This window comes from Zootoca vivipara, chromosome 6, assembly GCF_963506605.1.
Source record: "Zootoca vivipara chromosome 6, rZooViv1.1, whole genome shotgun sequence".
NCBI lineage: Eukaryota > Metazoa > Chordata > Lepidosauria > Squamata > Lacertidae > Zootoca > Zootoca vivipara.
This window is the reverse complement of record NC_083281.1, coordinates 815,031-835,204: the sequence shown is the minus strand read 5'-3', so window position 1 is coordinate 835,204 and position 20,174 is coordinate 815,031. Positions and strand designations below refer to the sequence as shown.

The window sequence follows — 20,174 nt, the reverse complement described above, 5'->3', positions numbered from 1 at the left end:
GGCCTGGGCCCTGCCCCCCAAAGCGGGCAATAGGGTGCCCCATAGGCAAGAAAAAAAATCCAAGCAGGACCCGAGAGCAGCAGGCATTGCCTGATCTGGCTCTAAGGTAGACTTGGTCTGTCCATGGAGGCTCCACCTAGGAAACCTAAGAAACTAAGAAGGGCCTGATTGCTGGGGTCCATCTACAGTAAATAGCCGTCGCCCGAACTCGCTCCAAGGTAGACTGGGCCTGTCTGCGCAGGCTCCACCTAGGAGTCCTAAGAAACTACGAAGGGCCTGGCCCCAAAGCGGGCAACACAGTGACCCATAGACAAGAAAAAAAACCCAAAGCAGGACTCGAGAGCAGCAGCCGTCTCCCGATCTCGCTCCCAGGTAGACTGCCCCTGCCCCTGGAGGCTCCACTGATGAGTCCTAAGAAATTAGGAGAGCCTGAGCTGCTGGGTCAGGGCCAAAGGGGGGGGCATCTAAGTCCAGCTTCCTCACAGTCTGCCCTATTGGCTAGAAGCCCCCATGCAAAACCCAGCCTTGCTCTCAGGTAGACTGCCTCCAATAATAATAATAATAATAATAATAATAATAATAATAATAAATTCCCTACCTCCCTCGTCCACCCGCCCCCCGCCCCGGACCCCACTGACCTGCCCCGATGATGAGCGAGAGGGCGGAGACGGAGGCCGACTTGGGCACCCTGCTGCCCCCCGAGGGGGTCCGCTGCTTCCTGGGCGGGGGGTCCTTGTGGCTGCCCACCCGGCGCCCCCCGGCGTCGCCATCCAGTGGCGGGCAGTTCTTGGTGCCCGTGCTGTTGCTTCGCAGACGGATGCGGCTCAGGCTGGACAGGTCAGCTGCAGGGAGGGAATTTATTTTGTGGGGGGGGGAGGAATCCAGTTATACCCCCCCTCCAAGAAAAATACACCCCAATGCAGAAACCCACGGCGGCCGTCCTTTTCCTCCACCCTCCCATCAAACTTCCCTCTGCTGTGGCGACGACAAGACTGGAAGCTACTTGGGGCAGAGACCCATTATTTTTTTAATCCTAGGAAGGCATTTTCTTTTCTGAAAATATGGAACGTTTTTCCGTACAACAGACACGGGAAACGCGTCTTTTAAGGAACTGGAACGGAGGGGGAAGATAGTGAGTCTTATTTCTTTGATCGCTGTTTCGTTAATATTGATCACATTGCCGTATCTATTACGGAGGCCGCAATAATTTTGCACAGCCCATAATATGACTTTCGTGGCAAATGTGTTTCCTAGCTGAATTGTTTTCAGTGGTCTGGTTCGGCTTCCCCAAAGTGGCTCTTTCCCCCAAGCCAGATGGACGGGGCAAAAGTATTAATTAATAATTATTACATTTTATAGGCTGCAATTGTTTTCCTGGCGATTTGGCAATGACTGCAGAACGCCCCAGGTTATGTTTTGTAAACCACCTTGTGTATATAGAAAGGCGTATATATTCTAATTTTTCAAGTTTCACCTGTAAATCATTTCCCTGTTTAATTCAGCCCCCATTTTTATTTTTATTTTAAATACTGTAATGAGGACTAGAACCTTAGCTGCTTTTTAAACAGCTCAGTGCCAGAGCACTGCAGGAGGCTGGCTTTTGTTTTTGGTTTTACCCCAGGCACCCACCTACCTGGCAGCCCAGAGGCTTTCGCGGGGGTCTTGGTGCTGGCTGCTGCTGCCCCCTCGGGATCTCCCCCCAACACGAAGACGGGGCGCTCCCTCTTGGGGGGCGCCCGGCAGGGGCTCTCGTCCTCGGAGGAGAAGGCGAACCTGGGCATGGCCTCCAGGCTGCAGGTGCTGCTCAGGGTGGGGGGGGCCCCGCGGGCCCCACACTCCTGGCGGAAGGAGAGGGCCGTTGACCCGCAGGAGGTCCAGGCGCGGAGCCTGTCGGGAGAGGAGGAAGAAGGGCGTCAAGTCGGGGAGGACTGCAGGGCAGGAAGAACCCCCCCCCCCAGGAGGACACGGAGCAATGGATTCAAACTACAAGAAAGAAGATTCCACCTAAACATTAGGAAGAACTTCCTGACAGTAAGAGCTGTTAGGCAGTGGAATTTGCTGCCAAGGAGTGTGGTGGAGTCTCCTTCTTTGGAGGTCTTTAAGCAGAGGCTTGACAGGCATATGTCAGGAATGCTTTGATGGCGTTTCCTGCTTGGCAGGGGGTTGGACTGGATGGCCCTTGGGGTCTCTTCCAACTCTAGGATTCTATGATTCTAGGATGCCAACCTCGGAGCCCTGGGCATTGAGGGGAGTCAGTTCGGGGAGGGAGATGCACCAACCCTTCTAGGGAGGGAAGCCCCCCCCCCCGGTGCCAACCTTGGAGCCCTGGGCGTTGCTTTTAGGTGGCACCCGTCTGTCTCAAGGGACAATGGAGTATTCTCCCAAGGGTGTGCCCATATTGCGAAAATCTGGGTACAAAAGTTGCAAATACAACTTTTCCTAAACGCCGAAAACCAGGAAGTGAGAGTTCTGGTTTTCGAATGTTTTTCGAACACCCAAATCGGCTGTCGGATATACTCTTTCCGGGGCGCCTGCGCCAATCAGGTTTCCAAACATTTCGGAAGTCAAACGGACTTCCGGGAGGGATTAAGTTTGGCGCTTTTGTTTTCGCTATTTATTCTGCGCTTGTTTTTGAGGCTTTTTCGGTTCACTTGTTTGTGTGACTGTGTGGAACCCAGTTCAGCTACGGATGGATTGATTTGTGTGGCTGCGGAAACAGAAAAATGCCCCTCTTCCAAACAACGACCATTGCAGGTAAAGAAAAAGAATTAATGTTAATTTTTATCATACTGCCTTGTTTATTTTATTTTATAGTACAGTGCATTGGTTGTTGCTTTCATTTTATGGCTCAATGGTCTCGTTGGATAGTAAAATCCACGTTCAATGCCTGTTTTAGGGGTAGCTTTTAAAAGTCTGCGACGGATTATAGAATCATAGAATCGTAGAGTTGGAAGAGACCCCAAGGGCCATCCAGTCCAACCCCCTGCCAAGCAGGAAACACCATCAAAGCATTCTTGACATATGCCTGTCAAGCCTCTGCTTAAAGACCTCCAAGGAAGGAGACTCCACCACACTCCTTGGCAGCAAATTCCACTGCCAAACAGCTCTTACTGTCAGGAAGTTCTTTCTAATGTTTAAGTGGAATCTTCTTTCTTGTAGTTTGAATCCGTTGCTCCGTGTCCGCTTCTCTGGAGCAGCAGAAAACAACCTTCCTCCCTCCTCTATATGACATCCTTTCATATATTTGAACATGGCTATCATATCACCCCTTAACCTTCTCTTCTCCAGGCTAAACATACCCAGCTCCCTAAGCCGTTCCTCATAAGGCATCGTTTCCAGGCCTTTGACCATTTTGGTTGCCCTCCTCTGGACACGTTCCAGCTTGTCATTATCCTTCTTGAACTGTGGTGCCCAGAACTGGACACAATACTCCAGGTGAGGTCTGACCAGAGCAGAATACAGTGGTACTATTACTTCCCTAGATCTAGATGCTATACTCCTATTGATGCAGCCCAGAATTGCATTGGCTTTTTTAGCTGCTGCATCACACTGCTGACTCATGTCGAGTTTGTGGTCTACCAAGACTCCTAGATCCTTTTCACATGTACTGCTCTCATGTTAATCCGTTTTGCATGACTTTCAATGGGAAAGAAGCGCGCCTCGGTTTCGGAACGCTTTGGTTTCGGAACGGATTAAGCCTGAGAACCAAGGCACCCCTGTCTTCTCCCAAGGGTGCCATCCTTAGCCACGTAGGGTGCCCCTCTTTCGAAAACCCGGGCACCAAAGTTGCAAATAGTATTGATGAATTTTCGGAGCTGCTTTTAAGGAACGTCTGGCAACCTGATATTAGCAGCGCTGAAGTGCCCTCTCTCCGGGGCGCCCACAGCCACGTGCCCGGCCGTGCCCCCCTCCCCCACCGGTGCCCACCTGGTCTCGGGGCCCGGCAGGCGGCTCTTCTCCTCGTCCCAACGCTCCCCGCGGTCATCCTTCTCGGCGCAGGTTTGCTCCGGAGACGGCGAGGCGCCCAGGGACAAAGAAGCGTTGGCCAGGTGTTCGGAGCTGCTATACACCTGCGAGGGGAAGAATTGGCACTGTCCGGGAAATAAAAAAAAACCGAGAGCCCCCCAAAGCACCCTCTGGTGCTCTCAGGTAGACTGGCTCGGACCATGGGAGCTCTAGGGAAGCCCCCCCCCTCAAGCGGGGCGCCGAGTCTCCTCCTGCTCTTAATTTTTATTAGATTTTCTGTTTACTCATTGATACATCCTTAAGCTATTAAACAGAGGGGTGCCAGAAAGAGAGAGAGACCCCTGCTCTCTCGGCGAGACCCCGGTTCGAATCGCGCAGGGTTTCGGGAGGCACGATGGTGCTTTCCCTTTCTATATTTTTTTTAGATTTTCTGCTTTACGTTGTAGAATATGCATTTAAACTACCTTAAGCTACCCAGGACTTCCCTTCTTCTCTTTCCGTGGTTCGTTTTGCACATCAAAAATCCCTGCGTATTTTACAAAATCTGTTCCATTCTCACATGCATCAAAGATTATTTACACTGTTGAATTTATCTTAACGCTGCCAGCGTTCTCAAGTATACACACATTATTTCCCATATATATTCAATATATCCCAATCTTCTCTAAACGTATGTTCTCCTACTCTATAGGTTAAGTCTGCAAGCTGCGCATATCATGCCAACTTAAGTTGCCCTCCTCCTTCGCTCCTTTTTGCAACCCCTTCCAAGGTAGACTCGCTCTGCCCCTGGAGGCTCCACCAAGGAACCATAACCAAGGCAAAATTTCAGGCATCCCTGTTTGCAGACCTTGCTGAACCGGTGCGAGCAGGAGGAGAACTGCCGGATTTCCAGGGACGACTCCTCGTCGTTCGTCTCGTCATCTTCGGACCCCAGGTGGCGATAGCGCTCTGAGCGAGCTGGTTGGGTGGGGAGGGGGAAGAGCAGGAAATGATGTCAGGGTTGGGGGGGCGGAGAGAAGGGGTTGGAGGTCCCGCCCCCCCCGGAAAGAGGGACGGCTTGCCCTGCGAAACCAACACCCAGCTGGAGGCATATGGGGAATCGTAGAATTGTGGAGTTGAAAGGGACCCCCAAGGGCCATCTAGACCAACCCTGATTATTTTTTATTAATTTTTCAAATTATTACAAACTGAATGCCATATCTTAAAATCGGGTTTCCCACTCCCGTTGCAAGGAGCGATACAGCTTGCATCTCAAAGCACCCCCCTCACATTCCTGCCCTTGGGGGGGGTGTCCTGCTCCGCCCGCTAGGCCTTACTGTCGAAATAGCTGGTGTCGTCCTCAGCTTCCAGTTGGGGGATGAACTCGGCCTTCTGCCGCAGCAGCCCGTTCCAGTCCAGGTTGCGGAAGAAGGGGTTCTGCTTCACCTCGTGCGCCCCTCCTGGCGGGTGGGACAGGGTGGAAGGGGTGTCAGGATTGGGCCCCGGGATGGCCCCCCAATGAGTCCAGGGTGCCCCCAATGAGAAGCATCCGAGAGCAGCCCCCTCCAGCGCTTTTCCCGCCACTATGCTAAGGTAGATTGCGCCTGACCACGGAGGCTCTCTTTGGGAAGCAGAAGAGCCTTGCAACGGTTGGATCAGGCCCGGCCTAGTCCCGCCTCCTCTCCTTCTGGTGACCAACCAGGCGCTGAGCCCGACGCTCAGCGATTGGAATTACTCGGGGGCGTTTCCTGCCTCCAGTAGAAGGCAGTTCCACCGGTTAACCGGGAGCTAAGCAAAGGAGGAGGCCTTTTTCGCCTGCCCCAAACCTCCCAACCTTCATCCCCCACAATTTTTTCCTGTGCTGTAAGTAAATGTACACCCCTCTCCCCATCTTTTGAGAGACAGCGTGGTCTAATGGTTAGAGTGCTGCCCCCCAGGACCCGGGTTCGAATCCCCGCTCGGGGGCAGGAAGCTTGCTGGGCGACCTTGGGCTCCCGTAATCTCTTAGCCTATCCCGCCTTGTAGGGTTGCTGTCAGGATTAATTAATTGCATGCCGCCTTGAGCTCCTGGGGTTTATAAACGCGATAAATAAAATTTTAAAATAAAACCATTTACCTGTGCCCAGGCGTTCCAATGGGCAGTGTTTCAAGAGCTGGGTGATCAGGTCCTGGGCGTCGGTAGGGAGAGCCTCGTCGCCCTCCGGCCAAATAATTTCATCTGGAATGAAGAAAGCGGAACAAAACTGCGTATGAGCATTTCCCCCCGGATGTGGGGAGCACCACCCCAAAACAAAACACCGGCAGGGTTGGGCTCAGAGAATCGGCAAGTCGGTCGGGATCCCCAGCGGTCATCCAGCCCCACCCAGTGTGATGCAGGAATCTCAGCTAAAACCCTCTTCTCCTCTGAACCATATACTCCTGAAAGCCGTGGAGTGCTTGTGGCGAGAGACCAGGGTTCAAATCCTTTTTTACTGGGTTGCCCCCCCCCCCTGCGGCCCCAGCCACTGCCTGGCTCGGCCCGCCCCGCCTCGCAGGGCCATCGTGGGGTGCTGGGCTTGTAGAAAACGCTGGGAATGCCAAAATTGAGGATGAAACTAGGAATGGAAGATGTTTCTTGCAAATTTACAGAAGCAATGTAAACAGGTTAATACATTAGCAGGGTTTTAAGGTTGCTTGTGATTTTGTTGTGAACGGATAATAGGGATTTAAAGAGGTTAAAAATTAACAATAGGCCTTTGCCTGACTTGGATCTACATCCTATACCCTTTTTAAAAATACCGGCTCTTTTGGGTTTTTTAAAATTATTTTTATTGGGTTGTTGGTTTTGTTTTGTTTTGATGTATTTGACAGTTTATGTGAACCGACCCGAGACCTTCGGGTATAGGGCAGTATAGTAAATATAAATATAAATGTAAATATAAATAATATAAATATAAATAATAGAACCAAGGAAGAGATTATTAGAGGGAAGTCAATTGCTTTGTTTTGTTCTGTATTGTTGTTTTTATTTTTGCTATTTTTGGAAAATCAGTAAAATGTATTTTTTTTAAAAAAAAATACTAGGAATCTCCTTCCCTCAACAGGGATTTTCTCGAGCTGCAATTCCAGCGGGGTTGAGATGGATGACCCTTGGGGGTCCCTCCCCCCTTCGAGGATCCTGCGGAAATTCAGATGATGCAAAGCTTCCTCTCTCTCTCCCGGAGCTTCGCATGGCCGCTTTCCGGAGCAGCAAGGCGGAGAAAGGGGGCAGAGGAACAGACCCCATAATTGAGCTCCCCCCTTGGCGGCGTCACACGCCGAGGGTCAGAAGGGGAGCTTTTGTCTCGCCCTGAAAGGATCTTTTGTTTCGGGTCTTGCAGAAGAGGCAGCGCTCGGGCGGGCAGCTGTGGCAGCGGTTGACCCCGATTCCACAAGAGATGGGAAGCAAGCCTTTTGCCGCTCTGCGTTCGGATGCAGAAAAGCTCAGAGCCCGTCCTGACTCCCCCCCTCCAAAAATAAATAAAAAAACACCAGTAGGAAGTCAGATAGACTGCCACGGGCGCTGGAGGACAAAAACTTCACACAAACTGATGGAATATGCCGAAATGGCGAAGTTAACTGAAAGACTCAGAGACAAAGACAATAGAGTTGTTGTTGTCTAGTTGTTTAGTCGTGTCCGACTCTTCGTGACCCCATGGACCAGAGCACGCCAGGCACTCCTGTCTTGCACTGCCTCCCGCAGTTTGGTCAAACTCATGTTCGTAGCTTCGAGAACACTGTCCAACCATCTTGTCCTCTGCCGTCCCCTTCTCCTAGTGCCCTCCATCTTTCCCAACATCAGGGTCTTTTCCAAGGATTCTTCTCTTCTCATGAGGTGGCCAAAGTATTGGAGCCTCAGCTTCAGGATCTCTCCTTCCAGGGAGCACTCAGGGCTGATTTCCTTCAGAATGGATAGGTTTGATCTTCTTGCAGTCCATGGGACTCTCAAGAGTCTCCTCCAGCACCATAATTCAAAAGCATCAATTCTTTGGCGATCAGCCTTCTTTATGGTCCAGCTCTCACTTCCATACATCACTACTGGGAAAACCATAGCTTTAACTATACGGACCTTTGTCAGCAAGGTGATGTCTCTGCTTTTTCAGATGCTGTCTAGGTTTGTCATTGCTTTTCTCCCAAGAAGCAGGCGTCTTTTAATTTCGCGACTGCTGTCACCTTCTGCAGTGATCAAGGAGCCCAAGAAGGTAAAATCTCTCACTGCCTCCATTTCTTCCCCTTCTATTTGCCAGGAGGTGATGGGACCAGTGGCCATGATCTTGGTTTTTTTGATGTTGAGCTTCAGACCATATTTTGCGCTCTCCTCTTTCACCCTCATTAAAAGGTTCTTTAATTCCTCCTCAATCTCCCAATAGAGATTGGGAAACATTTATGTTGTATTTACGGAACCAGTGTAAAGAAATGGACTCGCCAGTAGATTTTGAGTAAACACTTACAATTAACAAAATCAATATAGAGAAGCTATAAAGATGAGGTTAAAATGGCAAGAATAGAATAAGATTTGATTGAAGAACATAGTTTTAAAGTATAGTTTTACAAGCAGGGCATGTTTATATGTAAAAAATAAAACCGGAAAGGGAAGTTGAAGGAAGTCGGGGGGGATTAGTCTACTTATTATTTGTTATGATGTGATTGTAATAAAAATGTGAAAGATAATAAAAATTATTGGGTGGAACTTAAAAAATATATAATGGGGGAAATTTATAATATACTTAGGATAATAAATATATTATAATATATTTATGAGACCGCTGCAAGCTGATGAAAACATTAGCAGGAACCTCACTTGTAACATAACAAAGGATAGGAAGGATCGATATAAAATATAGATTCCAGAATAATATGCGGTTTTTAAATCTCGACAATAGGACCCATGGGGAGGGGGGGAAGTCATGAGATTCAGAGAATCTCAATATATGAATATGTACATGGGCTGTTATAAAATCTGTATTTGTAAAAACAAGTAAAAATGATAAAAAAAGAAAAAGAGATCAGCAAAGTAATTTAAAAAAATTTTTTTTAACCTTCCTCTTCTGATTTTCCCCCTCCAAAAAGAAAAACCACTAGGAAGCTAGGTAGACTGCCACTGGAGGTGGAGGCTCCACCGCAACATCAGGAAAGGCTCAAAGGGGGACGCAGCTAGTCCCACATGCTGTTCTCACAGTGGCCAACTAGGTGCACTTCAAGGAGGACTCGAACGCAAGACCCGTGCCTTGCAGCAGGGTTGGGCTAGATGGCGCTTGGGCTCCCAACTATATTTCAAATAGCTCACTTGGTAGAGCCTCTTGGGGGTTAGCGGAGGACCAGAGGGATATGCTCAGCTTCTGAAGTTGTGGATTATGAGACTCGAACTCAGGGCCGCGGGTTCAGAAAGATCTCAGCCTCGCGGGGTGGGTGGGGTGGGTTGGATGACCTTTGAGGGACCCCTTTCCGGATTCTCCGATTCCCCTCCGCCGGGGGGTGGGGGAGAAGCACCTACCGCTGATCACCTGCCCGAACAGCTCTTCCGGGGTGTCGCCGAAGAAGGGGACGCAGCCCACCAGGAACTCGTAGAGGACAATGCCCATCGCCCACCAGTCCACCGGCTTCCCGTAGCCCTGGTTCAAGATCACCTCTGGGGCGATGTACTCGGGGGTCCCGCACACCTGTAAGCAGGAGAGGGGGGGTCAGGGTGCCCCCGGGGACCCCTATCCTGCCGCCAAGGGAAGTGGGCACATCTACCCTGGTGGGAAACACCCAACCCCCCGTCTCCCCGGAGACCCTCCTCCCGGCAAACGCCACCCCCCAAAAAAATGTGGGTCCGAGCGCCCCCCTCAAGCCCTCACCTGCTTGTCGACAAATTCCCGGGTGTCCTTTTCAATGTGGCCCTCGTACAAGTTGGTGGCCATGTTCATCAGCCCGATCTTGGAGAGGCCAAAATCGGTGAGCTTGATGTGCCCCATGGAGGTGATGAGCAGGCTATGGGGTGGGGACGGGGGGGGGGGGGGGGAGAGACAAGCCTCAGTATAAGACGCCCCTTATTTTTTTCAGCCCCAAATTAAGAAATCAATAATTGCAACATTCCACGTACAGTGGTGCCTCGCTTAACAAATGCCCTGCTTAACGAAATTTTCGCTTAATGAAAGGTTTTTTCTAGTGGAGGTTGCCTCGCTAGACAAATTCGTTTTACGAAAAATTTGTCTAGCGAATCACGGTTTTCCATAGGAATGCACTGAAATTCAATTAATGCATTTCTATGGGCAAAAGAAAAATTTAAAAAAAATTCAATGCATTCCTATGGGATTCGCTAGACGAATTTTTCGTTATAAGAAAAGACCCGTGGAACGAATTAAATTCGTCTAGCGAGGCACCACTGTATAAGGCGACCCCCAGTTTTAAACTTGGGAAAAAATATAGTCTTATACACAGAAAAATACAGTATCAATATGTTGTCCAAAACTGGTTTGAAGTCCATATTGCGATATTGGTTTCATAATTTTTGACCTTGAAATATATGGCGAATCAGGATGGAGCCATGTGATATATTGTCCCATATCGTGACTGATATTGGTTTTGTAATTTCTGACCTGGCAATATATTGTGAACCGCGATTTGTGCAAAAAAAAATATATCACAGTGTGGGGGAACCCACCAATGTCTTCTCGTAGCTCCACGCTTATTTCAGACATTGTGATATTTTCAGCATATCATGATATTTAGCTATATCGCAATGTTGAAAAACAGCCCCGTCCTTATTCCAGACATGGCGATATATCAATGTATTGCAATATTTCAGCTGGTGATAAATTGCAGTGTTTAAAACCAGCCCAACCCTCATTTTCAGACATTGCGATATAACAATATATCACGATAGTTAGCTGGGGATATATCACAAAGTTGAAAACCTGCTCCATCCTTATTCCAGACATTGCGATATAACAATATATCACGATAGTTAGCAGGGGATATATCACAATTCTGGGGGGGAAACCAGCTCTAACCTTATTGCAGACACCGTTAGATTTCGACGTGTTGCGATATTTCAGCCTGGCGATATATCAAAACCTTAGACCAGGCCTGGCCAAACTCGGCCCTCCACCTGTTTTGAGACTACAATTCCCATCATCCCTGGTCCTGTTAGCGAGGGATGATGGGAGTTGTAGTCCCGAAACATCCGGAGGGCTGAGTTTGGCCATGCCTGCCTTAGACAGGCACACATGCAGAGGGGCGACAGGAGCCCTCCTTACTTGTCCGGCTTGAGGTCCCGGTGGACGATGCCGTAATTGTGCAGGTACTCCAACGCCAGGACCGTCTCGGCGAAATACATCCTCGCCATGTCCACTGGAAGGGGACCCATGTTCTTCAAGAGGGTGGCACAATCCCCACCTAAGGGAGACAGGGGGGCAGTGAGAGACGCCAGATCCGCGTATGGGGTGGGGGGGTGGGCAGAGCCCTGCCAGAGACCGGATCCCCAATCCCGCGCTGGGTGCTTGACCTACGCTGGCGGTCCCAGGATCCTAGGATCTCAAGAGTCAGAAGGGGGACCCCTTGCGGTCATCTAGTCCAACCCCCTGCAATGCAGGAATCTCAAACCTTTTTTAGCGGGGGGGGGAGCCTGCCCCCTTGCTCCCTTTAAGTTCACCCCCAGTCCACCCCCCCCCCCGCGCTGTAAAAAGTTGGAATAGCGGTTTGCATAACCCACTAAGGGAAAGAAATAAAATCCGAAGCACGTTTGCTGGCAGGTTAGTTCAATTAATGCAACCTAATTGATGAACTTAATGCAATGGTACCCAGTTTTTGAGTCATTGACACCCACCCACCCCGGTAATCTCACCCCCAAATACAGTCCGCTCTGACCGGCAGAGCCTCTCCGCGTCCTGGGCGGAAAAATAAAATAATGAAAGGAATTTTTATTTTTTATAAATCGCCCTGCTCCCTGTCTTATTTTAAAACCGTCCGTCCCTGGATTTGAACCCGGGACCTTGGCATGTGCAAAGCAAGGGTCCTGCAACTGAGCTATGGTGGTTCCTGCTTGTATTGTCCCCACCCCCAACAAGACCCCAAGACCCCAGACCCCAGGGAAGAGAGACCTATTATTATTATTATTATTATTATTATTATTATTATTATTATTATTACCCCACCCATCTGGCTGGGTTTCCCCCGCCACTCTGGACAGCTGCTAACAAAATATTAAAAACACAAACAAACATTAAAAACTCCCCCAAACAAGGAAAACTGCGAGCCTGAACTAGGCATCCCCAAACTCGGCCCTCCAGATGTTTTGGGACTACAACTCCCATCATCCCTAGCTAGCAGGACCAGCGGTTAGGGATGATGGGAATTGTAGTCCAAAAACAGCTGGAGGGCAGAGTCTGGCCATGCCTAGCCTAAACCTTGCGAAAGGAGTTTAACCCTCTGCAAATCTGCTCCCTAAGAGCAGATTAGGAAGAACTTCCTGACAGTAAGAGCTGTTCGGCAGTGGGACTTGCTGCCAAGGAGTGTGGTGGAGTCTCCTTCTTTGGAGGTCTTTTAGCAGAGGCTTGACAGCCATCTGTCAGGAATGCTTTGATGGTGGTTCCTGCTCGGCAGGGGGTTGGACTGGATGGCCCTTGGGGTCTCTTCCAACTCTAGGATTCTATGATTCTAAGGCGGTTGGATTGCACCCGGCATGGCTTCTTCCGGCAGCCAAGCGGGCGGCTGAACGTACCATGCCACATTTTTTCGGGTCGGCGCCTGGCGCTACGACTCCCTCACCTTCGACGTACTCCATAACCATGCAGAGGTGGCGCCGGGTCTCAAAGGAGCAGAACATGCTGACCACAAAGGGGTTTTCGGCAAAGGTCAGGATGTCTCGCTCCACGAAGACCTGCTGGATCTGGTTGCGGAGGACGAGATTCTGCTTGTTGATCTTCTTGATGGCAAAGCGCTGGCGGGTCTCCTTGTGGCGCACGAGGTAGACAGCCCTAGTGGGCGGAGCAGAGGCGGGGAGAGAGAGAGAGATGGAAGGAGGAGGAACAGCCAGCAAAATGGAGGGAACATGCATTTAATTGGGTGCTCTCATTTTATTTATAAAAAATAAAAAATGTTTAGGGATGCTCTCATTTTGACTCAAGGAAGCCACCACTTTATAGATCAAATTGGGGGAAAATAAATACAGGTAGTGGACAAAAGGAACAAAGATTCACAAAATGTTTAGGCGAGCAAAAAGATGGGAAAAAACAGATTGTATAAATTTAATTTAAATTTAATTTTTGTAAACATATATGAGATTATTATTAGGCCAGGCAGGGAGGAAAAGGGGCTAGCTCCAAATGCGAGGGGGGAATTTGAGCCGTGCTACGACAACCCTACAAGGCAGCGCAGCGCGAGGCAGAGCGACTGGCCAGAGGCGGCACAGCAAGCCGAGATTCGAAACCAGACCACGGCTCTCACCCCGGCGACCCAGAAAGACGCCTCCGACAATGTCCGGAGCTGGGCTGAGGAAGGTTGTTCAGCTCGGCAAACTCTCTTTCCCCATCCCGTTTTGGATGCCCCGTCGCAAACCAAAAACATTAAGGGGAAAAGAAAACCACCCTCACCCGTACGCTCCGTTGCTGATCAGCTTGACGGTTTCGAAATCGCTTTCGCACGGGTTCCTCCGAGGAACGGAGGAAGGAGGGCGGCTCTGAGAGGGAGGAGAAGAGGAGGAGGAGGAGGGCAAGACATTAGGATTCCTTTTCTGGCCTTTATACCATATATTCCGGCGTATAATAAGACAACTGGGAGTATGAGACGACCCCCAGCTTTTCCAATTAAAATATAGTTTGGGATATACTTGCCGTATAAGAAATATGACCCGGCGGTATAAGACGACCCCCGACTTTTTGAGAAGATTTTCCTGGGTTAAAAAGTAGACTTACACGCAGGAATATACAGTATTTAAAAAATTGTCTGTGTGTATGTACGTACAGTGGGGGCTGCGTGACGACAGCCTTAGGTTTCCATGTATATAGTAGGGATATATAAAGGACGCAGGTGGCGCTGTGGGTTAAACCAAAGAGCCTAGGGTTTGCCGATCAGAAGGTCGGCGGTTCGAATCCCTGCGACGGGGTGAGCTCCCGTTGCTCGGTCCCTGCTCCTGCCAACCTAGCAGTTTGAAAGCACGTCAAAGTGCAAGTAGATAAATAGGAACCACTACAGCGGGAAGGTAAACGGCGTTTCCATGTGCTGCTCTGGTTCGCCAGAAGCGGCTTTGTCATGCTGGCCACATGACCTGGAAGCTGTACGCCGGCTCCCTAGGCCAATAATGCGAGATGAGCGTGCAACCCCAGAGTCGGTCACAACTGGACCTAATGGTCAGGGGTCCCTTTTTAAGGCTGTCGTCACACAGCCCCCATTGTAGTGACGCATTGCCATTCTGGGTTTGTAGAGTTTTCAGACAAATATACAGGCCTTTTTATTTGAAACAAATATTCTGGTGTGTACGATAAAAAGATATTTATTTTATTCATTCAGCCCTAAACCCACAAGTCTCGGGGCGGTTCACAACATAACATTAATATCTCTCTCTTCTTTGCTATACCCGACCCTGGAACCGGATAAAGACCGCCCACCCGCTTCCAAACCCGTTTAAGACAGGCTCTTCATCTCAGGGCCACGGGTTCAAGTCCCACCTTGGGCAAAAGATCGCAGGGGGTTGGAATGGATGACCCTCGGGGTTCCCATCCGATATTGTAGAATTCTACCGTTCTACGATATCAATGGGTTGGAAAGCGGGGAGGAGAGGGCTGGTCTCACCTCGGAGAAGTCGCCCGGCTGCTCTGATCCCGCCAGGGGGCCGCAGTCTACCTGATCGAGCTGAACAATTTCTGGAGGGTAAGAGAGAAACAGGAATCGACCCGGAACCAAGCACACCTCATGGATCGACACAGGGCCAGCTAGTAGATTATATTTTGGAAATGTACAGCCAGGGGTTTTTTTCCCTTTAATTTTTTGGGGGGTTAGGGTTAGGGTTAGGGTTAGGGTTAGGGGCCCTAAGCTAGAGCTTGTTTAGCTTATACATAAATCTGGCACTGGCATAAATAGATAGAGAGACAGAAAAATGATAGATGGATAGATAGATAGATAGATGATAGATTATATTTTGAAAATGTACATCCAGTGTTTTTTTTTCCTTTGATTTTTTTGGGGGGCCCCCAAGAGAGTGGGGCCCTAAGCTAGAGCTTGTTTAGCTGATACATAAATCTGGCCCTGGCATAAATAGATAGATAGACATAAAGATGATAGATGGATAGATAGAAAATATTTTGAAAATGTACATCCAGTGGTTTTTTTTCCCTTTAAATTTTTTTGGGGGCCCCCAAGAGAGTGGGGCCCTAAGCTAGAGCTTGTTTAGCTGATACGTAAATCTGGAACTGGTTGGGCATCCCCAAGTCCTAGCGCTAGAGGGATAGTCCACCCCCCACCTTCCATCTGAAAATCGGGGTGCCTTTCCGCCCCGCCCCCGCCCCCGATTCCTCACCCTCCAGGGGGTCCTTGGCGAGGCCCAGCTGGCTGATGATGTATCTTGGAATATCGGTCTTGATCCCCTGCCCGACTTTGGCGTGTCCCTCGGCGGCTTCCAAGAGGTGATAGAATTCTTCCGGGTCGAATTCCTGCAAAAAGGGGGAGAGGGAAAAAGGGGAAGAAAAAAGGCAGAGAAAGAGGGGGAGAAGGGTTTGCTTCCGGTTAAAGTTGCATTTGGGCCGCCATTCCTTACACACCTGAGAGTCAAGATCCGAGGACGCATCGATCGGGTTGTGTTCCTTTTATGAGCTATGCTACATTCCTACATATCATTGTGTTGCACGCTGCCTTAATAACTTTTATTTCTTCCTGGGCTCTGTAGCATTTGAAATAACGTTTAGTGCTTCACGACGCAAAACACGGGCATGTGCTTCGTGTGAGATAATGGTTATTTGTTTTGGGAGAAACTGGAAATAAGCGTGCAAAAATATTTTATTTTAAAAAGACACACAAAGTTATTTTTAAAAGAAAGGAAGAATAATACCACCCTTCATCCAAGGTTCACAAGGCGGGTTACAATATACATATATACATCCTCAGAGGGGAGAGCAGGAGACTCTTCATCTCAGGGTTGTGGGTTCGAGTCCTGCCTTGGGCAAAATATTCCTGCATTGCAGGGGGTTGGGCTAGATGCCCCTCGGGGTCCCACCCAACTCCGCGATTTCTCCCGAGTGCCGTAATCATTTGCATGAACCCCGCGAGTTTTCCCACTTTGACCTCCCCATCTATGCAGAATGTGTGCCACACATGAGGGAGAAGCAAGGAGGAGGGAGGAGGAATAAAGCGCACGTCCTTCGATAACGGCCAGCCGGCCGCCGGTTCGAACGACTCTCCTTACCAGGCACTCCAGGAGCCGAGCCGGACGGGAGATGATGATCAGGAATTTCCGGACCAGCTGTTCCACAAAGCGCAGCTCGTCGCTCTCGGAGCGCTCTTGGGCCTGGAGGAGGACCAGAGGGAGAACCGGCCTTCAGCAGCCGCCATTTTTAAGATTACATTTACCAAAAAAAATAAATCAAAAAATCGTTGCGTTGATTTTGGCCTCTTGCCGCTTTTAATTTTCCGAGTCATTTTCCCAATAAGCTTGCCAAACTCTCGCTTTGTCCTGCTTCCTAGTGAGTTCTTCATTTCATTTATCTGTGATGTTTCTACCCAACCTTTCCTCTCCAAAGATTGGATCACTGTTATTAATATTAATAAAAATATTCATTATAATAAATTTGTAGACCGCTCTCTGTCAGTAGATCTCGGGGCGGCTTGCAGCATAGAAAAAACCCAAGATCTCGGGGTTCCCTTCCAACTCTTCTAGGATTTTTTAAAGAGGTCCCTCTGCCAGCGATTCGTGCCCTGGCAGCGGGTTGGGATGGATGACCGCTGGGGATCCCACTCACGTCTCGGAGCATCTTCTCCAGCTTCTCCTGCAGCTCGGCGAAGTAGCGTGAGGTGACAAGAGCCCCCTGCGACTTGGAGAGGCAGTCGCGCGCCAGCTCAATGATCTGGTGGTGAATGAAGCCCAGGACCCCATCGGCCAGGGGCAAAGTACTGCTGGGCGATAAGTTGGCAATCGTCTCCGCCAGACGCTCCTCCATCTGCGCCGTGGCCTGGGGTGGAGTGGGGAGGGGAGACAGAACGAGGTGGGTGGGACAACCTCCAAAACAGAGGGGTGCCAGGAAGAGAGAGCTCCCCCACCTTCTTGGCGGAGACCCCAGTTCGAATTGCGCGGGATTACGGGGTGGTGCTTTGACTGACCTTGGGGAACCTCTCCTTGTAAACGTGGTTCATCATCACAATCTCGTTGTCGAATGTCCCGCTCGTCCGGCCGGGGCTGCGGAGGGTGGGGGGAGAAAGGGGGGCTGAAGAATCGACGCAAGAGCCCAAAAATAATAATTTTAAAAAACCCCAACCCCACTCAGAAACCTCAATGTCTCCAGAAATCTCGGGCGCAAACCCTCCAGCTTTTTCCTTTTTTTATTCCTTTTCCAAATTGTTGCAGATTAAATTAATGGAATGCAATTGATTGCAACCAGGTTTTCCGCTCCTCGCATAAAACTGAAGATCATAAATAAAATAATTCGTTGCGAGAAGCCAAGTTACAGGGAAGCAGGCAGAGGGCCTTCTCGGTGGTGGCGCCTGCCCTGTGGAACGCCCTCCCAACAGATGTCAAAAAGGAAAACAACTACCAGACTTTTAGAAGACATCTGAAGGCAGCCCTGTTTAGGGAGGCTTTTAATGTTTAATAGATTATTGTGTTTTATTTTTCTGTTGGAAGCCGCCCAGAGTGGCTGGGGAAACCCAGCCAGTTGCGCGGGGTATAAATAAATTATTATTATTATTATTATTAAATAATTCAGAACAACTTAATAATTCAGAATAACTCAAAATCAAGAAGAAAACCTGCAGATCGAATTGCTTCCTGTCGTTTTCACCGTTAGCGCTTCCGCTACAAAATAATTGGATGAATTGCTGTATTTTAATATTTGGTTGGAAGCTGCCCAGAGTGGCTGGGGAAAACCCAACCAGATGGGCGGGGTTTAAATAAATAAATAAATAAATAAATAAATAAAATTCATGAGAAGTGGCTGGTATATGGAAGCAAATAAAGGAAGAAGACATGGCACAAAAGGAAAAGGGACGTGGCTGGAGGAGGAAAAGCGGCAGCCACTCGTTCTCAGCTACAGATCTTGGATAATTTCAGGAAGAACAAACAGCAATGATAATAAATAATAATAATAATAATAAAGATGATAAATTTACAAAGGACAAAGACTCTTGCATGGCCTCCGAACTCGCGCTTCCGCCCCTGAGGCCCTTCACCGCTCACTCAATTCATAGATGTTGTTGTTCAGTTGTTTAGTCGTGTCCGACTCTTTGTGACCCCATGGACCAGAGCATGCAGGGATCATGGAAGTTGTAGGCCAAAAGGGCGGAGGTGGAGGAAGCCTGTTCTTAACACCCCATGTCATTGTCACAACCTTATACCACTCACTCCATTCCGACCGCCCCTCAAAGCGGAGTGCCGTCCCACCCCCACCCCCCAAATTCCGAAGCGGCTCCTACCTCAGGCTCCGGGACCGGGGTCGGAAGTAGGGCGAGTGGCGCCCGTCCTCCCCAGCCACACTCTCGGTGCTGCGGAAGTGTTTGGAGAGGAAATGGAGTTCGTCGGGCGTGGGCTGGTAAGGGAGTTGGTGGAGGCGCTCCTGGGAGGAGGAGGAGGAGGACTAGAGAGAAAGAAGGAGAAGGCCAAGCAGGGCCCAAGCGTCAGGAGGAGGAGGAGGGCGATGAGCTCAGCGGCACCCTTGGGTGCTCGCCCACCCGCACGGAAAGTCTGACGCTCCGTCCTCGGGACGAAGGAGCAAGCGGAAAGACTGAGCGGGGAGGGCAGGAGAGCCGTCTTTCTGAGAGCTCAAGGGCAGCTCATTTCCTCTCGCTCCAGAGGAAGGTAAGGACTCGAACCCGCGGCTTCGAGTCGCAAGAGAGGAGACGGCGACTCAACATCAGGGAAAGCTTTCTGGCAGACGGAGGTTTCCAAGCAGAGGTTGGGCGGCCGTCCGTCGTGGATGCTTTAGCTGAGACTCCTGCATTGCATGGGGGGGTCAGACTGGATGGCCCCTGGGGGACCCCTTCCAAGTCCACGGTTCTACGAAAGCGGAAAAGGACGTCGGGAGAGCCCTGCAGCGGGCGGATCAGGCCCTCGCAGGGGCCACTCGGCGTAGCCCCCAAACAGGACCCTCTCTTTCTAACTGGCCCATGGATCCTCTGGCCAGGCCACGCCCTCTTCCCTAGGCCACGCCCCCTTGCTGGCCCCAATTCACACCCTCCTTGCACTGTGCTCATGCCCCATTGCTCGCCTGGATGGAGGAGAGAGACAGAAGCAAGCCTGCCAATATTTGCATGCCCGTTTTTTTTTGCCTCTGGCCCTCGAAAACTTTGCCAAAGGGAATTCGGCCCCCAGGGTGAAATAACATCCCCCCCCCACTTAAGCTACTTTTTTTAAAAAAAATTTTTTAAAGAGGAATGAGAGATTTGGCAGTGGTGGGAAAAGACTCCCCCTTTTTTGCACTTATTTCCAATTCTGTGCTCGGGGGTGTTTTATTGAGGTTTTATTAGGAAGAACTTCCTGACAGTAAGAGCTGTTCGGCAGTGGAATTTGCTGCCAAGGAGTGTGGTGGAGTCTCCTTCTTTGGAGGTCTTTAAGCAGAGGCTTGACAGCCATATGTCAACAATGCTTTGATGGTGTTTCCTGCTTGGCAGGGGGTTGGACTGGATGGCCCTTGTGGTCTCTTCCAACTCTATGATTCTATGATTCTATGGATTTAATATGCTGTAAACCGCTTTGAAGGTTTTTCTTAAAAATATAAAGCAGTACAGAAATTAAATAAATAAATAAACAAATAGGGGTGCCTTCCAATTTTGCACTTTTAGGTCTCAGCTGCGTGTCTAACCCCACACAAAAAGCAAATGGGTGCAGAGATCCTGGCAGCGCTGTGAGCTGACACCTGCGGAACTCCCCGCTGCAGGAGGAAAGAAACCCCCCCCCAACTTACCGAGACGGTGGAGCTGGGGGTGTTGGTGCCATAGCCAGAGGAGGGCAAGGAAGCCAGAGACCACCTTCGGCCGTCAGCCCTGGAAAGGGAAAGGAGAGCAGTTGAGCGAGTGATTTTATTAAAGCT

General features: G+C 49.8%; 1 protein-coding gene across 3 annotated transcripts in view; it reads right to left on the bottom strand.

Annotated features, from left to right (window-relative positions):
- MAST3 (microtubule associated serine/threonine kinase 3) overlaps positions 1-20,174 on the bottom strand; it is a 41,305-nt gene that overhangs the window by 5,463 nt on the left and 15,668 nt on the right. For all 3 annotated transcript variants that reach the window (XM_060276492.1, XM_035116979.2, XM_060276493.1), the window contains 18 exons: positions 20,049-20,127; positions 18,562-18,722; positions 17,254-17,329; positions 16,896-17,105; positions 16,343-16,444; positions 15,461-15,593; positions 14,737-14,807; positions 13,539-13,624; positions 12,715-12,923; positions 11,205-11,343; positions 9,804-9,936; positions 9,458-9,623; positions 6,062-6,163; positions 5,283-5,405; positions 4,814-4,923; positions 3,928-4,070; positions 1,634-1,887; positions 639-842 (listed from right to left, as the gene is read on the bottom strand). In XM_060276492.1, coding sequence (XP_060132475.1) covers positions 639-842; positions 1,634-1,887; positions 3,928-4,070; positions 4,814-4,923; positions 5,283-5,405; positions 6,062-6,163; positions 9,458-9,623; positions 9,804-9,936; positions 11,205-11,343; positions 12,715-12,923; positions 13,539-13,624; positions 14,737-14,807; positions 15,461-15,593; positions 16,343-16,444; positions 16,896-17,105; positions 17,254-17,329; positions 18,562-18,722; positions 20,049-20,127 — 2,501 coding nt within the window. The remainder of the gene's footprint in view (positions 1-638; positions 843-1,633; positions 1,888-3,927; positions 4,071-4,813; positions 4,924-5,282; positions 5,406-6,061; positions 6,164-9,457; positions 9,624-9,803; positions 9,937-11,204; positions 11,344-12,714; positions 12,924-13,538; positions 13,625-14,736; positions 14,808-15,460; positions 15,594-16,342; positions 16,445-16,895; positions 17,106-17,253; positions 17,330-18,561; positions 18,723-20,048; positions 20,128-20,174) is intronic.